Genomic DNA, 25,611 nt, shown 5'->3' on the forward strand with positions numbered 1-25,611 from the left:
TGACCTGATTTGGCATCAAGGCTGTTGTGACCCCATTACAAGATGGTCTCTAGTAATAGCCTATGTTGTTATCACTACCATACGCTATATGCCCCTACTCTACTCCTTAGTTGGCTCAGTAGAGCGTTATCATCTCTTCATTGGTAAGCTGGATCACCCATCCGAGTCACACTAAACTGCCCTACCGCAGCGCTGTAATATGACTTAGTATGAAGAGTGACAATGGCAGGGAGTATTAAAAGACCAAAAACTCAAACATATATGGAGGAAGATTGGGGTGGTAGATGAGTCAAACACCCGCAGGACTTTCACTTTGGAGAGGGTTGTCTCTGTGTTTCCAATATAACATTTTATCCCAGTTGAAAATACCAGGAAGTCTTCTGAAAACACTGAGCAGGAAGTGCGAGAGCACTTTGGAGGCACAGCTTTTTTTGGGTGAGATGTCTTGATCTCGCGCTGCTCTCATGATCCGGATGCCATGCAAGGTAACTGGTAGCCTCTTGAGACCATCCTGATCTTGCGAGCTCCGTTGTATTTTACTCACAGATCAGTCTGGTAATGTGCGGCAGAGAAAATTTGGAGTTTTCCAAGCAAGTGATCCAATCAGCATTGGTTTGTGGGCTGATTTTAGTGTGACGCAACGGGAAGCGACTGTTCAGTGTAATAAAAAACATGGAGGCTTAAACAGATGAGATGAGCAGCTATGGAGCAAGCTGCTCACTAACTCTTTTTTCTCTTGGATCCTTCTGTTGATTATGGACCGGGCTCCTGAAATTGGGCCTTTGATCCGTAAATTCATGTTAAACAAACGTAAAATATCCTTTTACATTCTGAGCTTTGCCTCAACGCTGTTAGTACGTCATATGCTTTGTTGATCTGATTGGTTGATTTGGCCCGTATATTGGTGATAGACAGATGGTTTATCTAATCAACAACCAGTATTTTCGCCCCTTCCCAAAAGATCTCCAAAGGAGAGTTCCTAAATGGATCTGCTGAGACCATGAGAATCAATCCATCTGTAGCAGTCAGGTTAGGTAACTCGAGTGCTGTGATGTAAAAATATTGGCACAAGGTAGAGTTCTCGCTCTGGATGTAGTAGATAAAAAAAAGGCTGAAGCACATAGGGAGAGAGGACAGATAGATATATACTGTACAGCCTTAATAATTTCTCCTGTTGTAGTTCAGTTCTAGGCTTCTTGGTATCATCTTTCCGTCAACGAACATCATTATTACAGGATCAGCTTTAAGTGTCTATTTTGGATGGTACTGTGTACTCTGACTTTTTTTACATTGTAAATTAAAATGCATTGCGTTGATTTGGAGCACTAATGTGGCATTATTCACGTCCACTAAACAGAGGCCTTGACTCAACTATTAGTCACGCACTGAAATAAGCATTTTTAATGCCACGTGTTTGATGAATTTACAGACATGGTTCATAGATCTTAATTAGAAGTAACCACAAAGACTTTGTAAAAGTCAATTATTTGTAACTTTTGGTGTTAATTGTTATCAAATTATGAGTATTCAAAACACGTGGCTTTAATCTTTAATGTGTGTCTGCTCACAGTTAGTAATTCACTCTGCTGTGGCTACCACACACACACAAACACACACACGCAGGAGCCACTCTTTGCGTAACAGTTTTTCCATATACATGAAACTCACGCACCCACAATGAATGCCCTACATGAACCTAGCAGCTTACAAGGAAAAGAATCAGTGTGTGAACCTCACCGCCCAGCAAGATAAGAGAGACTGAAAATAATGAATTACAGCACAAGTTCTATACAGAATTGTTTATATTGTACTTTTCAAGCAGCAGCATTTACACAAAGGCGGTGGGAAAAATGCATTGAACAAAATGAAAAGTAATGCGAGGCGAACTCATTAAAAGATTTGTATATTGCTATGTTGGGTCATTTGTGAATCTGGGCCAGGAAGTGTGTGGGTTGTTTATAAGGCAGGGACAAAGGGGGGGGAAAGGCTCAGTTGCTTTTACCTTTGAGCATTAAGTATTCGGTATAACCATGTCAATATCAAGAGCACAAGTGGGCAGCACAATATTTCTTCTTAAGTCTTATTTTGACACACGCAAACGGAGCAGGAAAAAACAGCTGCTCAACAAAAACAACACCCATCCATCTCCTGTTCTTCTTTGTTATTCATGCTTTTTCAAGCCTATGTTTACCACGCTGTGTCCCAATGTTATATCAGACTTGGTCAATTAACTTGACTGGCCATCTCATCTGCTTCTCTCAATCAATGTGATCTGCTCTTGAAAAACACACTTTTTCATCTTCACTTTCAGACACATTCCTGCAGCTTACAGATTGCCAGGGATTCAATTTGTGCCTCAGAAATGTCCCGTGCAATTCTGAACCGGTAAGAGGGGACTCTGCCTCCTGAAAGGGCTGACGGCCCTGCAATAGCTGCGAGAATCATCCTTGTCCATCTGAATTGCTACAAGGGGTAAGAGGTTTTCAAAAGAAGCAGATAATATATAAACACCATGACCAGCGATTGAAACTGTGTGCCTCAGACTGAAATTCTGCAGTCAGAAGGCATCAGCTTTATCACCATGAACTTCATCCGGCAAATTTGACTTTTTTTCAGATATTCTCAAGTAAATGTAACTCTTTGCTCTTACTTAATGCTCTCTGTGTAGTGTATACATTACATTTCTCCTATAACTGTCACACATGTCAAGACGAAATCTTATCCGCGAGCGTGCTCCACCGTGCAGCTCAACCTCTAGCCTGTGCTTCAGTACTCTCCAAACAGTGTGCAGAACTCGTCTCTCACGCAAACCCATCACCTTGATGATGATATCATTCACATCAAAAGTGTCAATAACATGACAGGGCAGCAGGGCAGCTGCAGTAATGTCACCAGCTGTAGCAGAAAATACAGTGCACTGGTATTTGTTAAGACATAAAGCCTCTGCAGTGTAATGTACTCTGATACATTATTGAGTTTACCAGTCAAGGCTAATGCTAAGGTTTTTGTTTTGTAAGCTATTTTCATTGTTAATCCAAAGGTAGAAGCCTTAGAAGTTCTTTGCTTCAAAGCTAACACATCTTTATCAAATGTTTCTCATTGCTCCTATTAGACAAAAGCATTCAGTACACTGGCATCTCATATTATATGGTGCTGACAATGTCTATTGAAGTGACAGACTTTGCTTGCAGCACATTATGTCACTTGAAACTTGTAGCTATTCTTTCGATAATGTCCTCTCCGCAAAGAACTGCAGATGACTGATTGTTAAAGACATAGTTTATAGTTTAACATTTTGGGAAATATGATTCTTTGGTGTCCTGCCAAGAGTTATATGAACCGATCAATAGCACTCTCATGTTTGTACATTAAGTATGCAGCTGGAGCCAGGAGGCAATTAGCTTGGCCTAGCATAAAGACTGGAGGCAGGGGGAAACAGCCAGTCTGGCTCTTTTAGCAGAGGTTTATGTCACCAGTGTGCGTTAGGCAGCAGGAAAGTACCAAAGTTACCATCTGCCCATTGATAGACTTGGTATTGCCGTCTGACTGCTAGCATTTTCTGGTGGGATGTATATTTTTTTCTGCCTAAAAGATACTGTACAAAAATATAACCTGTTCTAGCGAGAAACACTGAGACGATTTTGTGTCAGTGTAATTTACACAGACACAGAACAGCTCATATGGGCCCTCTTTAACCTCAAAAACATTTTTTTAATATAACTATTGAGGCACTTTTGCTTCTGAACTGAACTGAACATAACTAAACAAACATGTTTTTTCTTTCAGATGTTTACTTGCAACATTTAATTTACCAAAGATGGCATATTATACTGAATTTTCAATGTGGATTCTTGTTTGTTTTTTCCAGAAAGGTGCTCTAGGATCATTTACATCACTATTTATCCAGGCTTGGTCTGTTCCTTTGATTCTGAAAAGGAGGCAAGGGAAGCTAAATAGTGCCTAAGGGTGTACTCACACTTACCATTTGTATCGTGCCCAAGTACGATTCACAGCTAAAGCCTAGTTAGTTTGGCTAGTATGAGTGCAACTGTATCGGGCCTAGGCACGGCACGCTTGAGAGGTGGGCTACGCCACAGCTTAATTGCACATGTATGAGCACAAGCAAAAAAGGAAAGGCTGTTACCCTCGACGGACATTTTTAAAAAGGCTGCAGAGGGGTTCGTGGTGGAGATTTGGTCAGATGAAAATATAAAAAAAAAGTTGGACAAAATGCACAAAAACTAAGACGGTGATGACGTATAAGCAAGGAGCAATCTTGCCGTGGCCTGGATCTTTTGAAGAAGTGTAAGTGCAGGCTGGGCCAGGCTAGCAGGGGAGAAGGGAGGGGGGACATTGCACTTAGGGCGGACTCACACTGTCCTCCCGGACCACGATCCGGACTTTAGGGTACTTGTCCCCCCTCCCTCTCCCCCCGCGCCCCAGCCCCTTTTGTACTCACACTACCAGGGCCTCGGCCAATACTTCTTGCTGTCCATACGCCATCAAGCCGTAACACGTCACACGCATTGATCGCGTGTGTGTGGCTTTGTTTACAAATCTTTCCACAAACCTCGGAGTTTTTGTGCGTCTTGTCGACTGTTTTTGAATATTTTCATCCGACCAAATCTGCAGTAAACACTCCACCTCCGCATCACACCAACATGAACCTTTCACCACCATTGTTGTTGTTGTTAAATGTCCGCGCATGGTCCGTCCTTCTATTTACATGTCCGAACAGGCGGACATAACGCTACTGCCGTAGGGCTCGTGCTCGTGCTCGTGCTCGTGCGCGTACACGTGCGCACGCTCGTGCTCGTACATGTGCAAACGGCTCCGCTAAAGCCCACCTATTTCAAGCGGGCCGTGGAGGGCCAGCTGGCCGCAGTTGAGCGCGGAGCGGGTGCGCTCACACTACTTAAAGGTACTAATCTTTAGCTGAAAAACCGGTTTTGGCCGCGGCCAAAAGGATAGTGTGATCACGCCCTAAATCATGGCATGGATCAACCGGGCCAAATGTCAGTGCACTCTAGCATCACAACAGGCAGTTAGCTATGACAACAAGTTTAAATGATAGTGATCTTTTTCTCAAGCAGATTTTGTTTCTGACAGTCTGACAGTCAGTTGTGTTGTGTGGTTGCTGTCCGCCCATCAGTTCATGTTTATGCAAAGGCTGTTATTCACCTATTTTGATCGAAACACTCCTTTTTGGGTAAGAGAGGCTCTTAGAGAGGTCCTAGCTACACAACCTGTTAATGAGCGTCTATGGAAGTGTTGGGAGCTCAGCCAATCGTCCTTGATCCCGTCCAATCCCTGTTCATTTGCAGGCTTTCCTCTCCAGCTGCAGGCCCGGCAGCCTCTACAAAGGAAAAAAATATATACTGTACATGCAGAAAGTGCATTGAAAGCTTATTATTGATCACACAATTTTAATCAACGAATGAAATGAATGAATAATTAAAATGATTGGATAGAAATTCATTGGTGCTACAGTCCCTGGGGGTATGACTTTAAGGTGAAGGAGTTGTGCCCAGACATACGACTCTACTCATTGGTGTGTGGACTATGGTTTTGAAGCCATGAGATTGACATTTTTGCCGTCCCCATCTTGTTTTTTTTCAAATCGGACGTAACCATTGGACAAGAGGGCAGAGCTGGGGAGCACCACTAAGCAGCTTGTTTATGTCCGTTTGGTGATGTGCTGAATGATTAAGAGGGAAACTGGCGTTTTTTCAATGAGCTGATGCAAGTCCAGTTAGCTGACATTAGTAGTGATGGGCAAATGAAGCTTCATTCAGCTAAATTAATCATTTTCTTTATTTTCTGAGTCCACTAGATGGAGCTCTCTGTTCAACAAAGGGTTGAAAGTTCACAGGATTACCGTTCATTGAGCCTTTTTCTTTAAACCAAGAGCTCCATCCAGTGGGCTCAGAAAATAAGGAAAGTGGTTCATGAAGCCTCATTTGCCCAACACTAGATATTAGCTTTGTCAGCAAGGTGCAACCAAATGCTGATCGAGACATGTTTAGGTGCCCACAATGTTCCAGTTAAATGAAGTGAAAACCCACCAAGAGGGCACAGTGACCTATCAATCACAAGTTAGCCATGCCCCGAAGCATTCTCTGCTTTACTCTAAATTGGAGCATAATTTACTAAAAGGAACATCATGCTTTATTGAGGAAGACTTGAAAATGTTTACCGAGGTAATATATCAAGTGAGAAGTAGGGTCCTTTTCTCATTGACTTCTTTTTTCTTTTTTGCATCCAGTTGAGCCCTGCTGCACATTAGAAAGAATGCAGGTGAAAGGAACTCCACCATTGGCTTCACTTTTCATACCTGGTAGCTACGTCCATCTTCATTATACAGTCTATGGTTGTACACTTGAGGAAACTCTGGAACACAGAGCATGAGTTTTTAATCTGTCACATCTTGCGTTTTTGGTTCATCAAAGGCAACTGTGGTCTCAATAGATGTGCACTGAAAGGTCACCTTTCAGAAGTTGGAATTGGAAGGGTGCATCTGACAATTTTTTAACTTTTCAAAACCAACTATCTTATAAGTAGACCTTTTTCAGACAATTATTTTCCATCAGCTTTTGTCTGTACAGTCAGGTCCAGTGCCAAGGGTGCTACTATCCATATTTGTACTGTGGGCACAGTTCGCAGATACACCTCCAAACAAAACCAAAGAACAAGGGCTTTCATAAACCGCCAGTCTACCTCATGAGGTCCTCTATAATCCACACTGTAAATGAGTTATATCCTATGTGTACAGAATATGACAATTTCTCCCCACTTACTGTAAATTGAAGAGGCCGCAAATTGAGTGGGCAATGATAAATCATAAGTGGAAATGTTGTCACTGCATGACTGAAAAAGGAACTTAAGAAGGAGAACTCTCAGGAGCACCTAAGGGCACTTACTGAAATAATGTGTGCGTACCTGAAGCCTCACAGGCTTGGCTGAGAGTGCCCCAACATATTACCCACAAAGAGTATTTTATGTTTTGTCAAGAGCATGCCTACAGGAAGACTCTGACTCTAGAGATAAATAGTTTTACAGCATATAACTTAAGACTGAAGGAAATAATCACTTATTTGTGTATTTCACAAGGGATTTTTACTCCTAGAAAAAAACAGCCTGATGGCAAGTAAACGCTACTCATTGGAGCATGACAGTGTCCGCCTGCCTGATCACTCCTAGGCACATACCCGAAGGATCGCTTAGCCCACACAGTGGCTGTGGTTATTTATTTATTTAATTTTTTAAAATGTGTCTTTTCTGTTGTTGTTTTTTTAATTCTCTCCTCTCAGCGGGATGTGTTAAGTAAGAGGTCTGAAAGCACACAGATTAGACTCAAAGGGATGTTCACAACCTGATTTGGAAGCTTACGCTGTAATTGCTGCATTACACAGGATGAGTTTGGCCAAGACATAAGGTGCATGTGAGCAAGGTAGAGGAAGAAAAGAGGCAGAGGGAAACATGTTCACAGATTTATGAAAATATAAACACAATAGATTAAGAACTGGCAAATGTATGTTGTTATATTTGTGCCACATTTGTGAAGGAGCAATGTGAGATTTTGAGCACAGAAAAATATATTTTTGCGAGCACATGAATTATATTTTGAAGAGAAATAATACGCGAGCAAAACATAATTTCATTTGAACAAGCAAAAATACACTTTGTGCTCAATAAATGTATTTGCATGTTTGCTCTTATTCATTTAAACATGCAATAATAACCCCCTACACAGTTTTATTCATACACAATTTCTCAAACTTTTGCTTGCTGTGCTGCAGACTGCTGCACGCACTCTCTCAATCTCTTCCATCTGTGCATGCTCAACTTTGCCTTTACACTCAAGCTCAATGGCTGTTTTATCTCCAATCAGATCGCTAGTGGAAGTATTTGCAACATTAAGAAACATCAACAGACCAGAGTGGAGTTGTTTGAATAAAGCTTATTTATTATTATTTACTATTGTATTGTACATTAGCTACTGTTTTTTACATGAATTAGCAAGCACTGGCAACAAACAAGATAGTTTGCAAGCTAACTAACGTACAAACAGACTTCATAAAATATGATATATAATCAGAGCAATACAAACTATTTACATGTAGCTGTGGTGGGACATTTTGGTGTTGCTGTTCAAACGACATCATAATAGTGTAACCTTGTTTCCTCATGAATGCTTTTATTTTGGAGGGGACAGAATGGAAGTGTCAGCGATGTGAACCTTCAACCTCAACGGGGTCATGGGGGGCTGGAGCCGATCCCAACTGGGGCATGAGGCAGGGTACACCCTGGACAGGACGGCAGTCTGTCGCAGGGCACATAGAGATAGTAATCAATCAAACTAACACATGTATGTCTTGCAAACTCCACACAGATGGGCCCCAGCCCTACACACAGTGTGATGATGCACGTATTCGTACAGAACCCTCATGGTCCGTAAATGTGGCATAGATAGCGTTAATATGCTGAATGTACAGTCTTGTTTTGTGGTGCGGAACTTAAAACTTGAAGTCGGAGTTCCCCCCAAGACCGTTTAGTCTCTGGCTTGGCTTGCACACAGAGCCAGCGAGTGAGAGTAGCAGGCAGAGGCAGTGGCCTCTTTATATGGGGCGACTGCTCTAACCACTCAGACACCGGCCGCCCAACTTTAAGTACATTTTGATTCTGATACTTGAATGCAGGACTTTTACCTGTAACAGAGTATTTTTTAACAGTATTTTATTACTAATTTTGCTGCTGTATTTAGAACTTTTACTTAAGTAAAATTAGTAATACCATACTGTAAAAAAAAGACTGCACTTTTGTGTATGGAGTCAAATAAAAATAAAAACCTTGCAGAGTCGTGCAATTGCAACTTCATGACAGTCCATGAAATTCTGAAGCCGTGGTGGATAAAATCTTGCAGCAGCCACCACAATGTACATAGAGGAAACCCTGTTATGGATTAGTGATGTAGCAACTAAAGCTTGCCTGGGATTTGTTTGAATCTCAGAACTCAGAGAAGTGCACAGACATCTCTTCCTTAAGGAGAGGAATGTGAAAACACCTAGTGATAAACTTTCTCAGATACAAGTCACCAAAGTCAATGTCCAACATTTTAGAGCACAGGGCCCGCATTTACAAAACATCCTTGATCCTAACTTGCGGATTTAAAAATTCCTAATTTTAGAACTTTTTAAGATAAGTGTAATTCACAAAGCATTTTAGCGCTAGAGTAGCTCCTAAATCTATAAAAACGTAGAAGTCTTCACGAGGACTCCTAAATCAGGAACCAGGAATCAGGAACAACCTAACATGGCTGCTGCAGTCAACATGTTGGGGAGATTAAATGAAAGTGAGCTTTTAAAAAGGTATGGCCTTAATAGAGATGGCATTATGAACGTAGTAGAGTTGGTCAGGGATGCCATCACATCACCAACCAATAAAAACCACCCAATATCACCGCAGATTATAGTTATTACTAGAGCTGGGACTTTAATGCGTTCATTCCTATTAATTAATCACAGAAAAAATAATGCGACAAAAAAAATAACGCAATTATCGCAATTTATTTTTGCACTCAGTGCGGAACGTTGCTCATTGCACGAGATCCCGCCTGGTACACAATACTGACAGTACAGCAACGCAACATGAGAGAATTAAAACCGATGAAAAGCAAGATGAGTTGTTGCTGGGTTCAGAGGGCGACATTTGAGTTCTAAAAATGACCAAGTGGAAGCATGGACAAGAGCACAGCTGTGTTAAAATTCACCTCCCACCGGAGCTCTTCAGCCTCCGCTCCACCCCAACGCTGAACATGCTGCAGCTAACGTTAGCACAGACAACGCTGAACATGCTGCAGCTAAAGTTAGCACAGACAACGCTGAGTATGCTGCAGCTAACGTTAGCACAGACAACACTGAACATGCTGCAGCTATAGTTAGCACAGACAACCCTGAACATGCTGCAGCTAACCTTAGCACAGACAACGTTCCTAGGAGGGACTGTCATTAGTTGATGGATCATTTTTGTTTCTGTGTTTTTGAAAACATGGAGAAAAAGCACTCTATGTTAAACTGTTTATTTTATGCCAAGGATATTATTCTGAATATTTTTGCAATGTTAGCTTTCCACTTTTCTTGAATATACTGTACTAAGATCTGTTTTATTTTTTATAATATATTAAGTCATCATATGTCAAAATCCATTTAAATTGAAAAAATGTTGCTATTTGGGTTATGCGATTAATCACGATTAATTAATCACAATTAATTAGATTATTATTTTGAATCCTGTCCCACCACTAGTTGTTACAACTCTCCACTATGTGACCACAGGAAAAATGCAGCTGTGCGACGCAGACGATCTTGGCTTCTCCCAGCTGTCGGTCAGGAGGATTTTGCTCCAGATGATAAATGCCCTATCCAGACCACACATAGTGCTGCAGTTCATTCTCTTCCCCATTGAAGTGTTTCCATCATAAATTCACTCTTAAGGGGCCTTCACATGATAAGCGTTTTGCGCTGTGTTCACCGCAAGGTTGGGCGCAGAGACCCAGTAAGCGACTAATTTAACGGCTTAGTATTAGTATTAAAACAACCGTTAAACTGCCTATTCACAAACCTGGGTTGATCATCATTTCGTTTTCTTCCCAGATCATGATACAACTTTAATTTAACCTAAATCGTTTGGGAGACACACAATAAGTTTTTCCTCCATCTTTTTAACCGGCTTGGTGTCGCTCTCTGGTTGCCTAGGAGACGTAAACGTCACACTCAAAGCTTCTATCTCATTGGTTGCATGTCTGAAAGGTCAGCGGAAACTAAGTCAAAGTTCAACTTATTTGAACTTTATGCGCAGCGGCAGAAAGGCAAATCTGAGCGGTGCGCGCCGCTACATTGGGCGCTGCTGCCTCCTCCATAGGAAACGAATGGAACGGCCGTCGCAAAGCGTTTTTACCGCGTATCATGTGGGCCTTTAGGGACTCATTCTCACTCATCCTCTCAGCCAATCACTATGGGCATAGAAGGGAAGAACATGATGTCATCAAATAGCAAAAAGGTCAACCCCGCCCTCCAGTCTCAATTTAGGAGTCCCTCCCACTCCTTAGGAAAAGTTGGTCTCAGAGGCTTTTGGAATAGGTTTAAAGAAATAACTTTTAACTAAGAACTTTTAGCTACTTAGGAAAACTCTTAGCACTAAGATAAAATGTTTTGAGAATACAGCCCCAGAAACAGAAGAAAAACACATTTTAAAGATAACATCCCCTATGGCCAATTCTAACACCTATGACATAGGCCTGTTAGAGAACAAAAGTCTGGTTTTGTTCAACAAGCTGAGGCCATGTCCAATAGGTTTTCAGACAGCTTACAGGGTGATTAAGCAGGCATTTGAGTGTGATCCTCTTCTTCAAGAATTCATCAGATGTAAGCCTGCATGTAGTACATACGCTGAAGAAAGCAAACAGATTGTTAAAAATAACTGGGCCATTATTGAGTGACAACTTGTTGAGTTAAGGTTATTCTGGAGCCCCTATAATTTCTTTCAGACACGCCTCCATGCTTAGGGACAATTTAATGCTGGCATGTGCACAGATGGACCTTAAAGGAGGCTTCCCTACCTGCCATTTGGCCTCCTAGAGAGAAAGTCCTTTTTTGAAATACAGAGATACATTTGTGCCCAGCGTTGCCAAACTGATATAGATTGCATCAAAACATCAGGTCAGGAGATTGGTGCTCCAGGGCGATGTCCTCTCCCTCCCTCCTTCTTTCCTTCCACATATATAAGCTATTACAGTTCAGGGGTTTATGAATTCATTAAAATGAATGAAGTTATCATTGGTCTGGTTCTACATGCACATTTCAAGAGGTCCCTTTCCCAAACAAATGTCTATCTGTGTGTTCACTCAGCAAAGATAACATCAAATGAGAAAAGTTGATCTATATGAGAATAAATATTTGAAATCCATACAGAATGCCTAAGAGCCTTATTGCATTATATTTGATCAAGGCACATTTCAACCATTTTTTTTTATTTTTTTTTACAATTGACACAGGCAGAAACCAGAAACTGGTTGTTTTTTTCAATTTTGGCACAAAAAACTAAAACAGGAATTTAACACAATTTCTTGTTTCACTGTTGTTACTGACAAACAAATGGTTCTTAAGTGCCCCGTTGCTTCTGATTTGCTATGTTTTGCGCTGTACCTTCAAAATAAAGGTACTGCCTCTTTGCCATCAGATAGTGCAATGTCAACATGGATAGATAGACCACTGACTATACTTGAACAACTGTCTGCCATGATGTCGTTCATCATATTTAATAATAATGTAATATTTTGCTTTTATTGAGAGGTGCTGCACATAATTATTTGCTGATCTAGAATGACAATGTGTCTCATATCAGATGAACGCTGTCTTTCATTTAATGTAACTCATCTGTATTGTAGTGTCTGTAATTATTGATTTGAAGTAATGCCAGTTAGATCTGTTTGATGTAGATAGATAGATAGACCGTACTTGTCCAACTATTGGCCATCTTTAATCTAATGTAGTTCATCTGACAGCACATGTGTGGGCATTACTTTTGCATGCATTTCCTGTCTGAGAATGGCACTGCCTCAAGAGCAACCGGAACTGTTCCGGGAGTGGCTACTCGTTACTACTTTTGGGTCTTTCGATGCCAGTGATCTTACTAATTATTGAAAAAATAATCAATCTATCTATCTATCTATCTATCTATCTATCTATCTATCTATCTATCTATCTTTCTATCTATCTATCTATCTATCTATCTATCTATCTATCTATCTATCTCAGTGTTGGCATTGCACTGGTAGTACCTTTATTTTGAGTACAGCACAAACATAGCCAATCAGAAGCAAGGAGGCACTTAAGACCCACAAACCTATTAAAATGTTTGTCAGTGAGAGAAGTGAAACATGAAATCAAGCTGAATTCTTGTTTTTGTTTTTCTCTGTCAAAATTGAAAAAACACAAAATGGAGCCAACATTCCCGCAGATTGAAAAAAACAATAAAATGACCCGTTTCTGGTTTCTGCCTGTGTCAATTGTACCAAAAACAAATGGTTGAAACATACCTTGGCCTAATCCATCATATTTTTATATTTTGAATTGTCATATGAATTTTGTGTTTCATATTTCCACTCTAAATTGATCAAAAAGGCACATATTAGTCATAAGATTCATCAGAATGCAGGGAATGAGGTGTTTGCTGATGTAAGCACAAATAACTTACAAACAAAGGGATTTCATTAAATGCAGCTCTACTTTTGTCATACACTGCCTGTCTTTTTTTTCTACATAGGCAAGACTAAAAGAAGAGAGGGATTGCCTGGCTGAGCATAAATATGCCATTAGAAATGCCTATTTGTGCATGGCTGGACCCTTTCATGGATAATGTCATAATGCTAATGATTGCCTTTTGTGCACTGAGGGCATTGGAAGCATTAAACTTTGGTCAGGAGTGGAGACAGAATACAGATACTGAACCAAAGGGAAGCATTTTTATCCATCGATTGGATGCATTAAAGTAACCTTGTCTCAGTGAGGATATCGATCTCTGGGGGTCTCCACAATTAACAATTCTTAGTCGCATAACATTCATACAGTTTTGTCGATTCATTGATTTCATTCATTGACAGATCTGGAAAACTGGGTTTCTCCACAAAGAAGCATGCAAAGGCAGCACTTTAAATCTTGTGTTTACCAGAGATAGGCTCATAAGTTTCTTGAAAATAAGTTCTTCGGCTTGAAAAAAGTATAAAAAATGACTCATCGACCCAAGGAATCTTAGCTGATCAAGACCTAACCACCCCCTAGAGCCCAATAGATTTCCAATTTATTTTCTTTTTTTTCAAGTAATGTGAGTGCAGGGCGTGCTGGGGCCCAAAGCATGGCTCGGATCATCTGGGCCCAGTTTAGCATGATTGTATGCGAATATTTGCTAATAAGCACAAAACACAATGTATATCTGAGATTAATGTTAATGTTTTTCGTTTTACTGGTATTTGGTCATGAACCAAAGTATTGATTGACTTGGAATTTGATCGTGATGATGGTACTGGGTGAGAAGTCTGATGATGGCCCTGACTTTGCATTAAGCGCCATGAATATTTACCTAATTGCATGGCAATCAATCTTATACTTTACTGAGATATTCAGTGTGGACCAAAGCAATCACCTGACTCGCCAGATGGTTTGTTACACAGAACCATCTGAAAAGGCCGTAATCGGAAAGTGTTTGGAAAAGGACAGGCACATCCACAACATGCTTGGCTGGTGATTGGATGAACCATCTGTCTATCAAACTCTTGCTGAAGTCAGACGGGACAAGAGCGGACAAAACGCCTGTACCATCAAGAAAAGCCTTCAGTGTTGTTCTTTGCTCCTCTTTCAATGAAGACATTGAAGTGGTTCTGACACAAATGCATTACTTGAAGTCTGACAAGATGGATTGTCAAGTCATCTAATGATTGTGCATGATCTCTTGTGATATTGTGAGAATCCAGTTGCCATGCCAATAAACCAGTGGTGGACCAACTAACTGACAGCCATCTGTTGAGCCTTGACACTAGCATGGCGAAAAGTCTGTTCTTACTTGTAGATATTTAGCAGATACAAACTAAAAATGTAAGAGTCTAAAATCATTACATTCATTAAATATTCAATTAAGTGTCCTTTTTCACCAAGACAAACATGTAACAAACTCAACAAACTATCACATAACCAAAACCACCACCCCACTTTTTCCCCATATCTTGACAATTAAGCATATGTCTGTTCTAAATGACACATTTTATTTGAGCCATCTCAGAGGAGCAAGTTGTTAATGTGTTTAAATAATAGCTCATCCTGCAACTCCATGTGGCACTGACAGACCTCATAAGTCTGAAAATTAGCACATTATGAAGATTATGAAGAACACGACTGCACACCCGAGATGTGACTTGAAACAAATGTAAAATTGGCACTAAATTGGGTGTTGCCATGGCTATTAGAATGCATACACAACCAGAAATAGATTCCCTCAACACCTAGAGAGGTAGTGTGAGACTGTCAAATAAGATGGCACGTGAGTCATTTCTCACAACGCTTCAAAGAGCTCCATGTCTTCAACTCACATTAATTGGTCACAAAATCTTTTGATATATTACTTGTGTGTGTGTCTTTGCAAGAAAACCTGATACATTACAGTTGGTTGCATCTGTAGGGTTTCATTTCAGAATTGACCTGCTTATGTTTGCTTTTATTGGACATGTTCCAGCAGGACATGTCCTACGTCTCTGGGAGCGTCTAAGCTCAAGAGTAAACTTCTTAGACACTAGACTCTATCTGACAGCCTGAATCCATGTGACAGAGCAAAGTACCAAATGCCTGACATTTCATAATGTAAATGATACCTTCCCGCCACATGTTGTACATCAATCTGAGCAATATGCCACAGGCCCCACAGTGACACTGCTCTTTGCCTGTTTTTCTCAGAATCTCAATGCTGCTCTGCCAGTACTCAGTGGGTGTTTGTTTAATCAGTTTTATTTCTCTCTCTCTGTTTCCACAATGGTAGATGGAAGATTGTTGGTAACAGTTGCCATGGAGGCTCAGATGTGCCTTTATTTTTTTGTGCAATAATTACAGATCCAATTACTGAGTTCAGTAGTTTTTTCAAGACTGCAATGACATCTTAGAGTTTGGGATGTGAGTGGTGCAGCATTCAATCACTCCATTCAATTCAATTCAATAAAGCCTATGGCTTATTACAACTTGGTTTTACTTTGGTAGTTAGAGCAATCTGTTCTATCAGTTTTTGTGATATTTAACTCAACAAAATAATTGCTCAAAAACAGGTCCATTAGGGCCAGAAACTTGAGCTGTCAGACATGTTGTAAACAAACAGTTTAGCCAGATTAACTCACATTTATATGGAGGTAAAAACAAAAATGACAGCGCCTGACGTCTAATTATTCCACTTAAAAGTACTGGCAGTTTATCCAATGTGACTAAGGAATGGAAGAAGAGAAGACGTACCTTCAGTAGTTATTGAGAATTTCATCATGATTGTGTCTACATGAAATAGCATAACTAGTAACTAATACATGAACATGTATTAGGAACATGGCTGAGTTGTTTTTTTCGTGTTGAAACTTAATTTAGCCGGTAGTTTGGGGATAAAAACACATTGTAATAATAAATTAATATTGATTGTGTTATCAAATTAATTTTTGAAAACATATTTATTTAAAAAAAGAAAGAAAGACAGAAATTGGTGGATAAATTGTGACTGTTAATGAATTGTTTGACCATCCTGGTTTTGAACGAGATTTATGACTCTTGATTTGTCTCCACTGCAGAAGAACTCTTTATTTAGAGTCACCCTTGCCATAACTACAGTGCTGTGCACATACACAGCTAATTGCAATACGTTCACACCAGCTCTCTAAGAGCTGACAAATGTCTTTCTGGAGACTGTAATCAGTAACTGAAGCAGACAGACACAAAGTTGAGCAAAAGTGGATACACCAAAAAAATACATATTAACCAAATTACAAAGTAGGGGTGGGCGATATGAAGATATTAGATCGTGGAAGGATTAAAACGTGTTGACGATCTGCCAAAGCAGAGAGATTATAGTATTGTCTTTAGGGCACATTCTACCCACTACTGTTCTATGCTCTGCACAGACACATCAGGTTTTTTTTCCTCAGCCAAATCCCACTATTTGCTAGTCCGTCTTATGCTCGGCCTTAAAGACACGCCCATCAACCAATCATAGAGAACTACAGGCCGTGACGAGAATTTCTTATTCCTCATCATTTCTGATTCAGAGAGTAACATCGTGTCCTACCAGGCTGTTCTCTGCCCATCACAACACTTTCAGTGTGTGTGACAGGAATGTCTACCTATAGACCAGGTAGTCTGCTGAGAGTAAAACGGCGAGGAGCCCAGCCACACGACAGCCAGCAAAAGCAACAGGTAGCTTTAGGTAGCTTTTGTTAAATGTCCATTGTATTTGGCACAAGTTGGCAAAATTGCATTGATTCAAATCTGTTCAGAAAGGTTCTTTGGCCTAAATGCTCTCTTTTAGCGTTATATTTTTACATAGGGAAATACTTTGGTTGCACTGTTCAGTAACTTGCAAAATAATAAAAAAGCAATGTAGAAAAATGATAAAATTGTGATTGTGCTAAAATTGTGATCGTGATTTTACTGTAAAAAAAAGCAAACAGGTATGATATTTTTGCCATATCACCCACGCCTTTTACAAAGTACACAAAAGTAAAACCTGGAATAAATATAAAATGTTGATAAAAACCAGTGCAAGCTTTAAGATTAAGCTTTGGGCCATTGCCTCATGTACTAGACTTGGGTCATGACCAGATCATGGACCTTTAGTGAAAGGTTTGAACTCAGATTGCTCAGAGCTGAAGGCAACAAAAGACAACAACTTTTTCTGCTTATATTTCTATACAAATGAATATTTGGGGGGCATAATGCATCGACTCAAGCCTGAGGTATCCCATGTATCCACCTCTACAGGCTGCATGCATGACATTTAGACATTATTTACTCAACTCACTACAGTCCATTTGGTAACACTTTACATTAAGAGAACAAATCATATACTTAATATACTAATGCTTAACCAATGCATGATGATGTAGTGCATGAATTAATGCATCTTTCATAAATTGATCAAGTTACTGTGACTTTATGTTATCAGTTCACACTTAATATCTCGATCAGTTAAGGAATGTTTATTGGCACTTTGCAACTTAAAGAGCTGGATTTCGCTTACAAACAAGTTGATTCCTTGAACAGTGAATTGTAACACAGTAGAGAAATATGCACTAAAATCAAAATCATTTAAATCATATATAATATATACTAATGTCCTCCTGAGGCCCAGCAATTCACACTTGTCCTCTGTGAAAGACATGACACTTAGGCCTTTATTTCAGACACCATGCATGCAGTTAATTTGAGTCCCAATGGCTTCGTAGAGATGTCATGGACATAGGGGTGTGGCCAACAGAACACATCCTGTGTCTTTACAAAATGCAGCAAACATGTTTTATGCCAGTGAGGAAGATAAGTGATCACATTTATAATGATATATTGTTTCTCTTCTTAATATGGATGTTGTTTTTTTTCCTCATTCATTAGAGCATGAGCTATTAGGTTTGTCAAAAAAAATCAATACTAAATTTTGGTATCGGATTAGATACTAACATGCAAAAGTAGCGCTACTTTTGCGAGAGGCGTCTGGCTTCAGCCTGAGACTTTTGCAGTCAGCAGTGCCGTCTCCACCTCATCCAGTTGATGCGTAACGCAGCGCTGCAGACAGAAGCTACAGCTCTTCTCTCTGGGCACATGGTTGCTAGTTCATCAGGTTAACAACACTGAGCTGACTGAACACAGCTTGTGCTGCTGCTGGAGGACACTACCAGTTTTAGTAGAAAATGAAAGAAGCAAAAGTGACGTTTGGAAGTATTTAGCATACAAGGCCTAACCCTAACCCAAACCCTAACCCTAACAGCCAGGGAAAGGCTAAGGATATAAACAACACTAAAGTTGGCGAAGCGTCCTAAAGACTGACACCCCGGTCTTTATAGTGGATTTAGAGTCAGTAGAGTTCCTGTTCCGACAACATTGAAGTATTAAACAGTTTTGTCTGTAAAGTTATCATTGAGCTAGCGACTAGTGGCTAATAATAAACTGTAACGCTAACAGCAGAGCAAAGCCGCTAACTTCATCGGTCCTGATGACACAATTGTGTCTGAAAAGTCGATGAGACAGAAACAGTGGCAGCCTGCTATACCATCTCTATTTAATCGGCATCGACAATGACAAACAATAGAATTTGAACATATTTGTCATATATACACACTACAGTTATGTGTTTTCTTTTTTCTTTTCACTACATCAGTCAACTTTTTGTTGTCATTGGTGTCGTTTATATTGTTCTAAACTTTATTTTAAAAATGCTGCCTTCATTTTTTGTAATTTTCTCCCAGCGGTATCAACAATGGTATTGAGTATGGAGTATTTTCCTGGTTATTGGTTTTGACTTTGAAATTCTAGTACCGTGACAACCCTATTTGCTATATTATTTTCAACCCTGTTTTCCAAAACAGTTGGCACGCTGTGTTAAAGTTGTACTCCATAAGGTTTGAGATATCTTGTTTCTAGAGGCCTCTGTGGCAGTAAGATGTAACTGCAGGTGAGTCTGTTCTTTCAGAGCCTCCGTCTTTTCACATTCATGGTCACTGTGTGTGTTTACAATTTTTTTTTTGCTCTTTTGTAAACTTTATTGAAACACATTCACCTTTCTACTTCCAGTCTTTCCCATATACAGCATGTTACCCTCTTAAATACACACACACAGTCTGAATCAGAAGATGGAGTTTCCGATTTCCGTTTACAAGTGAACGCAGCATAACCATTAGTGACGATCTGGGCCGACAGATCAACCGCTGTCAGCAGCGTAACTAACATGGCGGCTTATTTACATCTAGTCTGTGAATGTCTCCACAGACACACAGATTGTAATATTCAGCAAAAAGACAACAATTTCTTTCATTAGTGGGTCACATGATCAGTCAACATTGTTTGAACTCACTCTGTGATAGATACTAACTTAAAAGACTATTTAATAGATGGAAATCTGACGGAGTACATCTTTAAATGTAAATGGAAACAGAATGCGATGATTTGCAAAACATTGAACCCCCATATTTAATTGAAAATAGCACAAACATATTAAATATTGAAAATGAGAAATTACATTGTTCTTGAAAATGATTAAAATTGCAAGATATTAGAAGTGTATGTTCTAACCCGGGCGACACGGCTGTGTGGTAGTTAGCACTGTCGCCTCACAGTGACCCCGTCAGGGACAAGCGGTTGAAGATGATGGATGATGAATGGATGTTTTAACCACCCATGTTCTTTGTGGGAAACAGTGGGACTTCTTCTCATTTTCAAACATTTTCAAGAAAGAAATACAGCACTGAGTGAGGCAGAGGAGATTTGGTTGAAAATTATTGAGAAAGAGGGAAATAGAAAATTTACTTATACACACACACACACAAACTGTATACCCACTTAGAAGCATGCACAATACCTTAAATATTCAATTTCGTAAACGTGAATGTAATAATATCAAGTAAATATACTGAACTGTTGTGTGTTTGATTGACCAAGTGTCAACTTCCCTTGACATGTTATAATAAAATAATTGAATAACAATTTTTGAGAAAAAAAGATAAAATCTACAACATAGAACCTTTTTTTCTTCTGAGTGTCAGGATTAATTTACTATTACATTAGAGGAGAGTGTTTAAGCTCCACTGCTTTCAGCATCAATACAAACAAAACAACCCACTATGTTGTAAATGGGTCCAAAATACCGTTTGATCAATTCTCATAGAAATATGAAACACATGGTCCTGAAATAAACTTTTATGTAAAAGGAATCCAGCTATTTGGTTGCAAATCAGTTACTTCCTTCTTTTCTTTATGTTTTACTCTGAACATGCACAGCAACATAAAAGGATGGAAAACACGCACAAACACACAAATTACAACAAAATGAAATAAACAATAAACCTAGACAGACATTAAATATATACATTCCTCATAAACAACATAAATTAAACTGTACATGATCGAAAAGAAGAGTGAAAGAATACACTGATGAATTCCTTCCCCTTCTCAATTACCCATAAATCAAGTCAATTCATACAAAATGAATGTATGAATTAACTGTAAATGAACATGTTTAACTGATGATCTATTAAGCGTGAACTCATCACATAAAGTCCCAGTAAAATGATCATTTGTTAAACAGGAATTCACGATACACCCAGCACGAGTTCACCATGAGTCCAATAGCTAATAGCGTTGGGCTTTGCTGGTTGCCAGGGTTGTCTGTTGTTGCTACAGAAACAAGAATCATTTTGAGTGGAGAGCTAGCTAATGGATTACACAGCACTTCCAGTTGAAGACTGACTAACGTTAAATACTGTTGTCAAATTAATTCATTAGTCCAAATGAGTGGTTCCCCTGTTTGATTCATCACTGACATGGAGCAGGCTGGTCGCTGACAAACCTGGAAACAAACCTGGCAACCCTTATTATTAACCCTTAATTATTTTTTGTTGTTGCCACTACGATCTTGAGACACTAGATGGCGGTGTTCTCCATATTCAACCTTTAAGTATATGATTTGTCCCCTTAGCGTTACAGTCCATGAAGCTGCTGGGTGTGTATGTATTTTACTCATAGTATGTGTTTCCCATTTGCTGCAAGGCTAATATGACTCCTGTAGCCAGTGTTTCACGGGCAATGTGGGACGGTTAAAGACAAGCTTTGTAAATGCCTTAAAGGTTAAATATTAAGAGCAGAGAAGCCCTTATCTGTATCCTTTTCCCTTTAGCTCTGTGGCATGTTGTTGACTCATCTGTTTATTTATACAGTGGCTCAGATTGTAAAGACGGAGGACGTCTGTTCCTGCTTACAGCAGCAACTCTACATATTTAAAGCCAGATCCTCAATGCTCGCACGCCTTGAGTCGTTTGCGTCGACTGAAAGAATAAGGGCAAATTGTTTGATGGTTACACAAGTAAGGTCTATTCACATAGCAAAATCAAACGGGGCTGCTCAACAAGAGTCGTGATTGTTTGGAGCGTAAAAACAAAGCAGAGAAGCAAAAATAAGCATGGGAAACATTTTCATAAGTTTTTTTGACATTCGACCCCCCCCCCCCCCCCCCCCCCCATTACCACTGTACGGCCACTTTTTGTTGTGAGCTACAGTAGATTGTCAAGCACCTCAGGCACAGGATGGAATTTGAGTCAAAGGCGAAGTGGAGGGCATGGGAGCTGGTGATACGTGTTTGACTGTAATTGGCTTTGTTACAGACAGGGCGAACATGGAGCTGTGCTGATGTGGAACAGTAAGAGCATTGACTCATGGAAAGCAGTTTGAGGACAAACGTTCACTTTCTTCTTTTCAAATGGGCAGATTTCTCAAGCTCCAAAGAAGTTTCTATCCGTTTTCTTGCCTCCGATACTTAATCCACGCTAATTATATTTTGACTCTGAAGAAGAAGAAGCCGTCGCGTCGAGATATCAGCGCTCGCAGCAAATGAATACATTTGAACTGTGCTCTGGTCTTCATGTCCATTCAAGTTTAAAGCAATAATCTAAATTGAATTAAGGCTTAGATTATCACTCGGGATACAACATAAATTAGTTTATGTAGGTTCTGATTCATGCTCAGATCAACAGAAGGAAAAGGCTTTCCTCTCTTTTTCTCCTCCTACATTCAGGATTCGTCTCAAGTCTCTGAAGAATGCACAGAATGCTGCATAAAGGGCTGGTAGAACAAGTAATAAAATGTGTCGGACCACGATGACACATTCAACAGCACTGCCAGCTACAGTGTAGAGGGAGATGCACGAAACATTAATGTTCCAAGGAGACAGGCACTTCAGATGTCCAGCAGAGATTTAGGATAAATCAAAGTTGAAATAATTAGGCATTACCGCATGACTTTGCTGTAATGCCAACTTTATCCCTTTTCTCCCATTTTGTGTTTACAACACAGGAGGGGAGGATGGGTCTGCGTGATGATTGGATATGATCATTTACCATCTTTCGCTGGAATGGTAGAGCCATGAAATGATATACTGACATATTGTGATGTACAGTTATGTTGTATAAATTGATAAAAAGCACATGCACTTTGAAATATTTTAAAGGGAATATTTGAAGATTGCAGGTTTGTTTTTATATGTGTGTCCATCTTGTGATTATGACTGGTGGAGCAGAGGGGTGTTGTGTTTCATTATGTACTCTGCCCTAAATCATTGAAATATTCATACTAATTCTGCATATTACCTTGTTATAATTATTCCCTGTAATATGCTGCCTTGACTAAGCCTCTAGAGGGTTTTCAGGCAATTCTCCTTCACATTCACTTGCAAAATATAGTGTATCGTTTTTGATTATTTTGTGTGTGTAAATAAAGCCTGCATGCATGTAAACATAGTCAGTAGTAGTCGTTTGCTGGATTTTTTTTCTGCCTATAATTTCACTTCAAACTGTTATGTTCATTTTGCACTGAAGTGCTTCATAAAATGAGTAGCAGGGGTATACAAAAAGAGGCTTTACCATGGGGTTATTTTATTTAGACTATTTTTTTAATTGAATTACCAGAAACCATGCTTTATCCTGTTATATATTTTGATATAAAATGACCTATATCATGATAGAAGAGTCCTTTCACCCAACCCTAGCGGCGGTCATAATAATAAAATTGAGTAGTTGTGAGCCTGCTGCAGATGTGTGACAGCACAAGAGTCTGTCAAAGCTGTGCAGAGGTGACATCATCATTACAATTCTCTGGTTCTAGAAAATGTGGTCCTTAATGTCATTGTAAAATTAATGTTTGTATTTCAGACGGCTGGATGGGCAAAAGAAGCTACATTGTTTTGGCTCAACTTTTTGTACATGAGTTTGTACAAGCTACACAATGTTGTGTATACAGATGGGTACCGATGAAGTATTGAGGTTTGACAGTTCCAGTCATGTGCTCTCATGTTGAACTCAGATTCAGAGCAAACAGTTAAACAACGATCTGCTCCAGAGCCTGGAGCGCCTGTAAATGTCCTGCCAGACTGACCAAACCTTGAGCTTCCCGTTCCTGCCATCACATGGAAGGTTCTCAGGCAGACAAGCAAAGAGGCTAAGACGTGAGGCCGGTCTGCAACTTTAAAGTTTGCAGGTGCTAAAATAGGCCTGTGGCGAAGAAAACCTGGCTTGAGAAAAGGAAGGAGGATGGCTGAAATTGCTTAACCTCTCCCACAACCTGCAGCACTATTTGAAAATCCTGTCCTCCGGTCAGAGATGCTCCGTGTTCAACATGAGCACCACATACACACACACACACATATACATTCACACACACACACACACACACACACACACACACACACACACACACACACACACACACACACACGCACACACGCACACACACACACACACACACACACACACACATCTCTCTGCTGAAGTTCTCTATCTCTCTCTACATCAGAACCAAATGTCCATGCATTTTCAGGTCTAATTTTAATATCCAGTACAACACAAATATGGGCCTTAAAAAAGTTTCTAGATTCTAGAATAACATCACTGGGATGATCGTGTTGTTCTATACTAAAATGCATTATTATTCTGACCGTTCTATTGACCCTTTCTCTGTGTGAAAGACAGGGGTCTGGCAGCAGGTGACTCACCAAAGAAGTTTCTCTCTCTTTCCCAGTCACACACACTCATCTCAAATGATCTCAGACAGATTTGATTAGGTGGTGTGTGTGTGTGTGTGTGTGTGTGTGTGTGTGTGTGTGTGTGTGTGTGTGTGTGTGTGTGTGTGTGTGTGTGTGTGTGTGTGTGTGTGTTTATGTGTATGTGTGTCCACCTGACAGCCCATAGCCTGTGTGGCTTCACTGTGGCCGGTGATGTTTAAAGTGGACATGATAGGTGAACTTACGCTGCTGTTGTGGCCGGACCAGTGCACCATGGCCTGGTTGTGGGATGAATCTCCGGTCAAGGCGAACGTTGAACTGTTAAGTTTTAGCTCCTCTTGCCTCGGACCGGCGGCTCTCCGCTCCTCTCCGCTCCAGCGCAATTCGGAGCGCGTCACTCTGTGTCCAGCCGCCGAGCTCCTACCCTTGACCGGGTCTTGACTTCGGGCTGAACCGGGGGACCCGGTTTTATCATCATCACTGTTCCTCCTGGCGCGCTTTCTGTCCCGGGTGACAGAAGTGAAAGCGGCACCAGTGCTGTTCTTCTTCGGATTACTCATTTCGACATTGGAAACTTTCATCTTTGCAAACTCGCTCACACCAAATTCGCTTTTTGCGCGCAGGATTTCTGTAGTCCGCTTCAGCCTCGGCTCCGTGTATTCCGCCCAATCTGGAGCGCACTCAGCGGAACCTGCTGCGCAACGGAGCCGCCGACTTTCGGCACTTGCAGCCCTTACTGATCTCACTGCCCCGTCTCCGTGTCCGAAAACTTCTCCCTTTATTCCTGTTGCCGACTCACTTGAGTCGAATTTCAGCTGTAATTCCCGTGCACGCCACTTATTCCCAGGCTGGCATGACCTGCAAGTTATCTCGGCTTTAGCGTGAAAGGAAGAGAGCCCCAGCAAAATCATAAAGCAAAACGCACTGTGCCACTTTGGGCGAAATATGACCTCCCTCTCCATTGCTGCTGGCGGCGGAGAAGGATGCTGAGGATGCAAGAAGACCCTTTCCCTCACTCTTCTGTCTGCCTTGTCGGGGTGTGAACTGACGCTCGGCTGTGCAGGAGGAAGTGCTGCGCAAGTTGTGGCGCTGCTCAAATGCAGTGTTGTAAAAAGTGGTCCAAGTTGAAGGATTTGATCAAATGAAGCCCCGCACGCACGGGGGAGGAGCTGAGGATCCAGACTGAGAGATGGAGGACAATGTTGGACTGACTTTCCCCATATTTGTTATTTTCCACCATATGCACGCCTATAATTAAAGCAGTCAGTAATACAGTCATTTTCG

The 25,611-nt window shown here is 40.5% G+C and overlaps 1 protein-coding gene across 1 annotated transcript in view; it reads right to left on the minus strand.

The window, feature by feature from the left end:
• The window catches only part of sorcs1 (sortilin-related VPS10 domain containing receptor 1), a 253,520-nt gene extending 228,201 nt beyond the window's left edge, over positions 1-25,319 (minus strand). The window contains exon 1 of the mRNA XM_083931517.1: positions 24,573-25,319. Coding sequence (XP_083787643.1) covers positions 24,573-25,289 — 717 coding nt within the window. The 5' untranslated portion in view covers positions 25,290-25,319. The remainder of the gene's footprint in view (positions 1-24,572) is intronic.
• Positions 25,320-25,611: the final 292 nt, after the last annotated feature.

This window comes from Echiichthys vipera (genome assembly GCF_963691815.1).
Source record: "Echiichthys vipera genome assembly, chromosome: 2".
NCBI lineage: Eukaryota > Metazoa > Chordata > Actinopteri > Perciformes > Trachinidae > Echiichthys > Echiichthys vipera.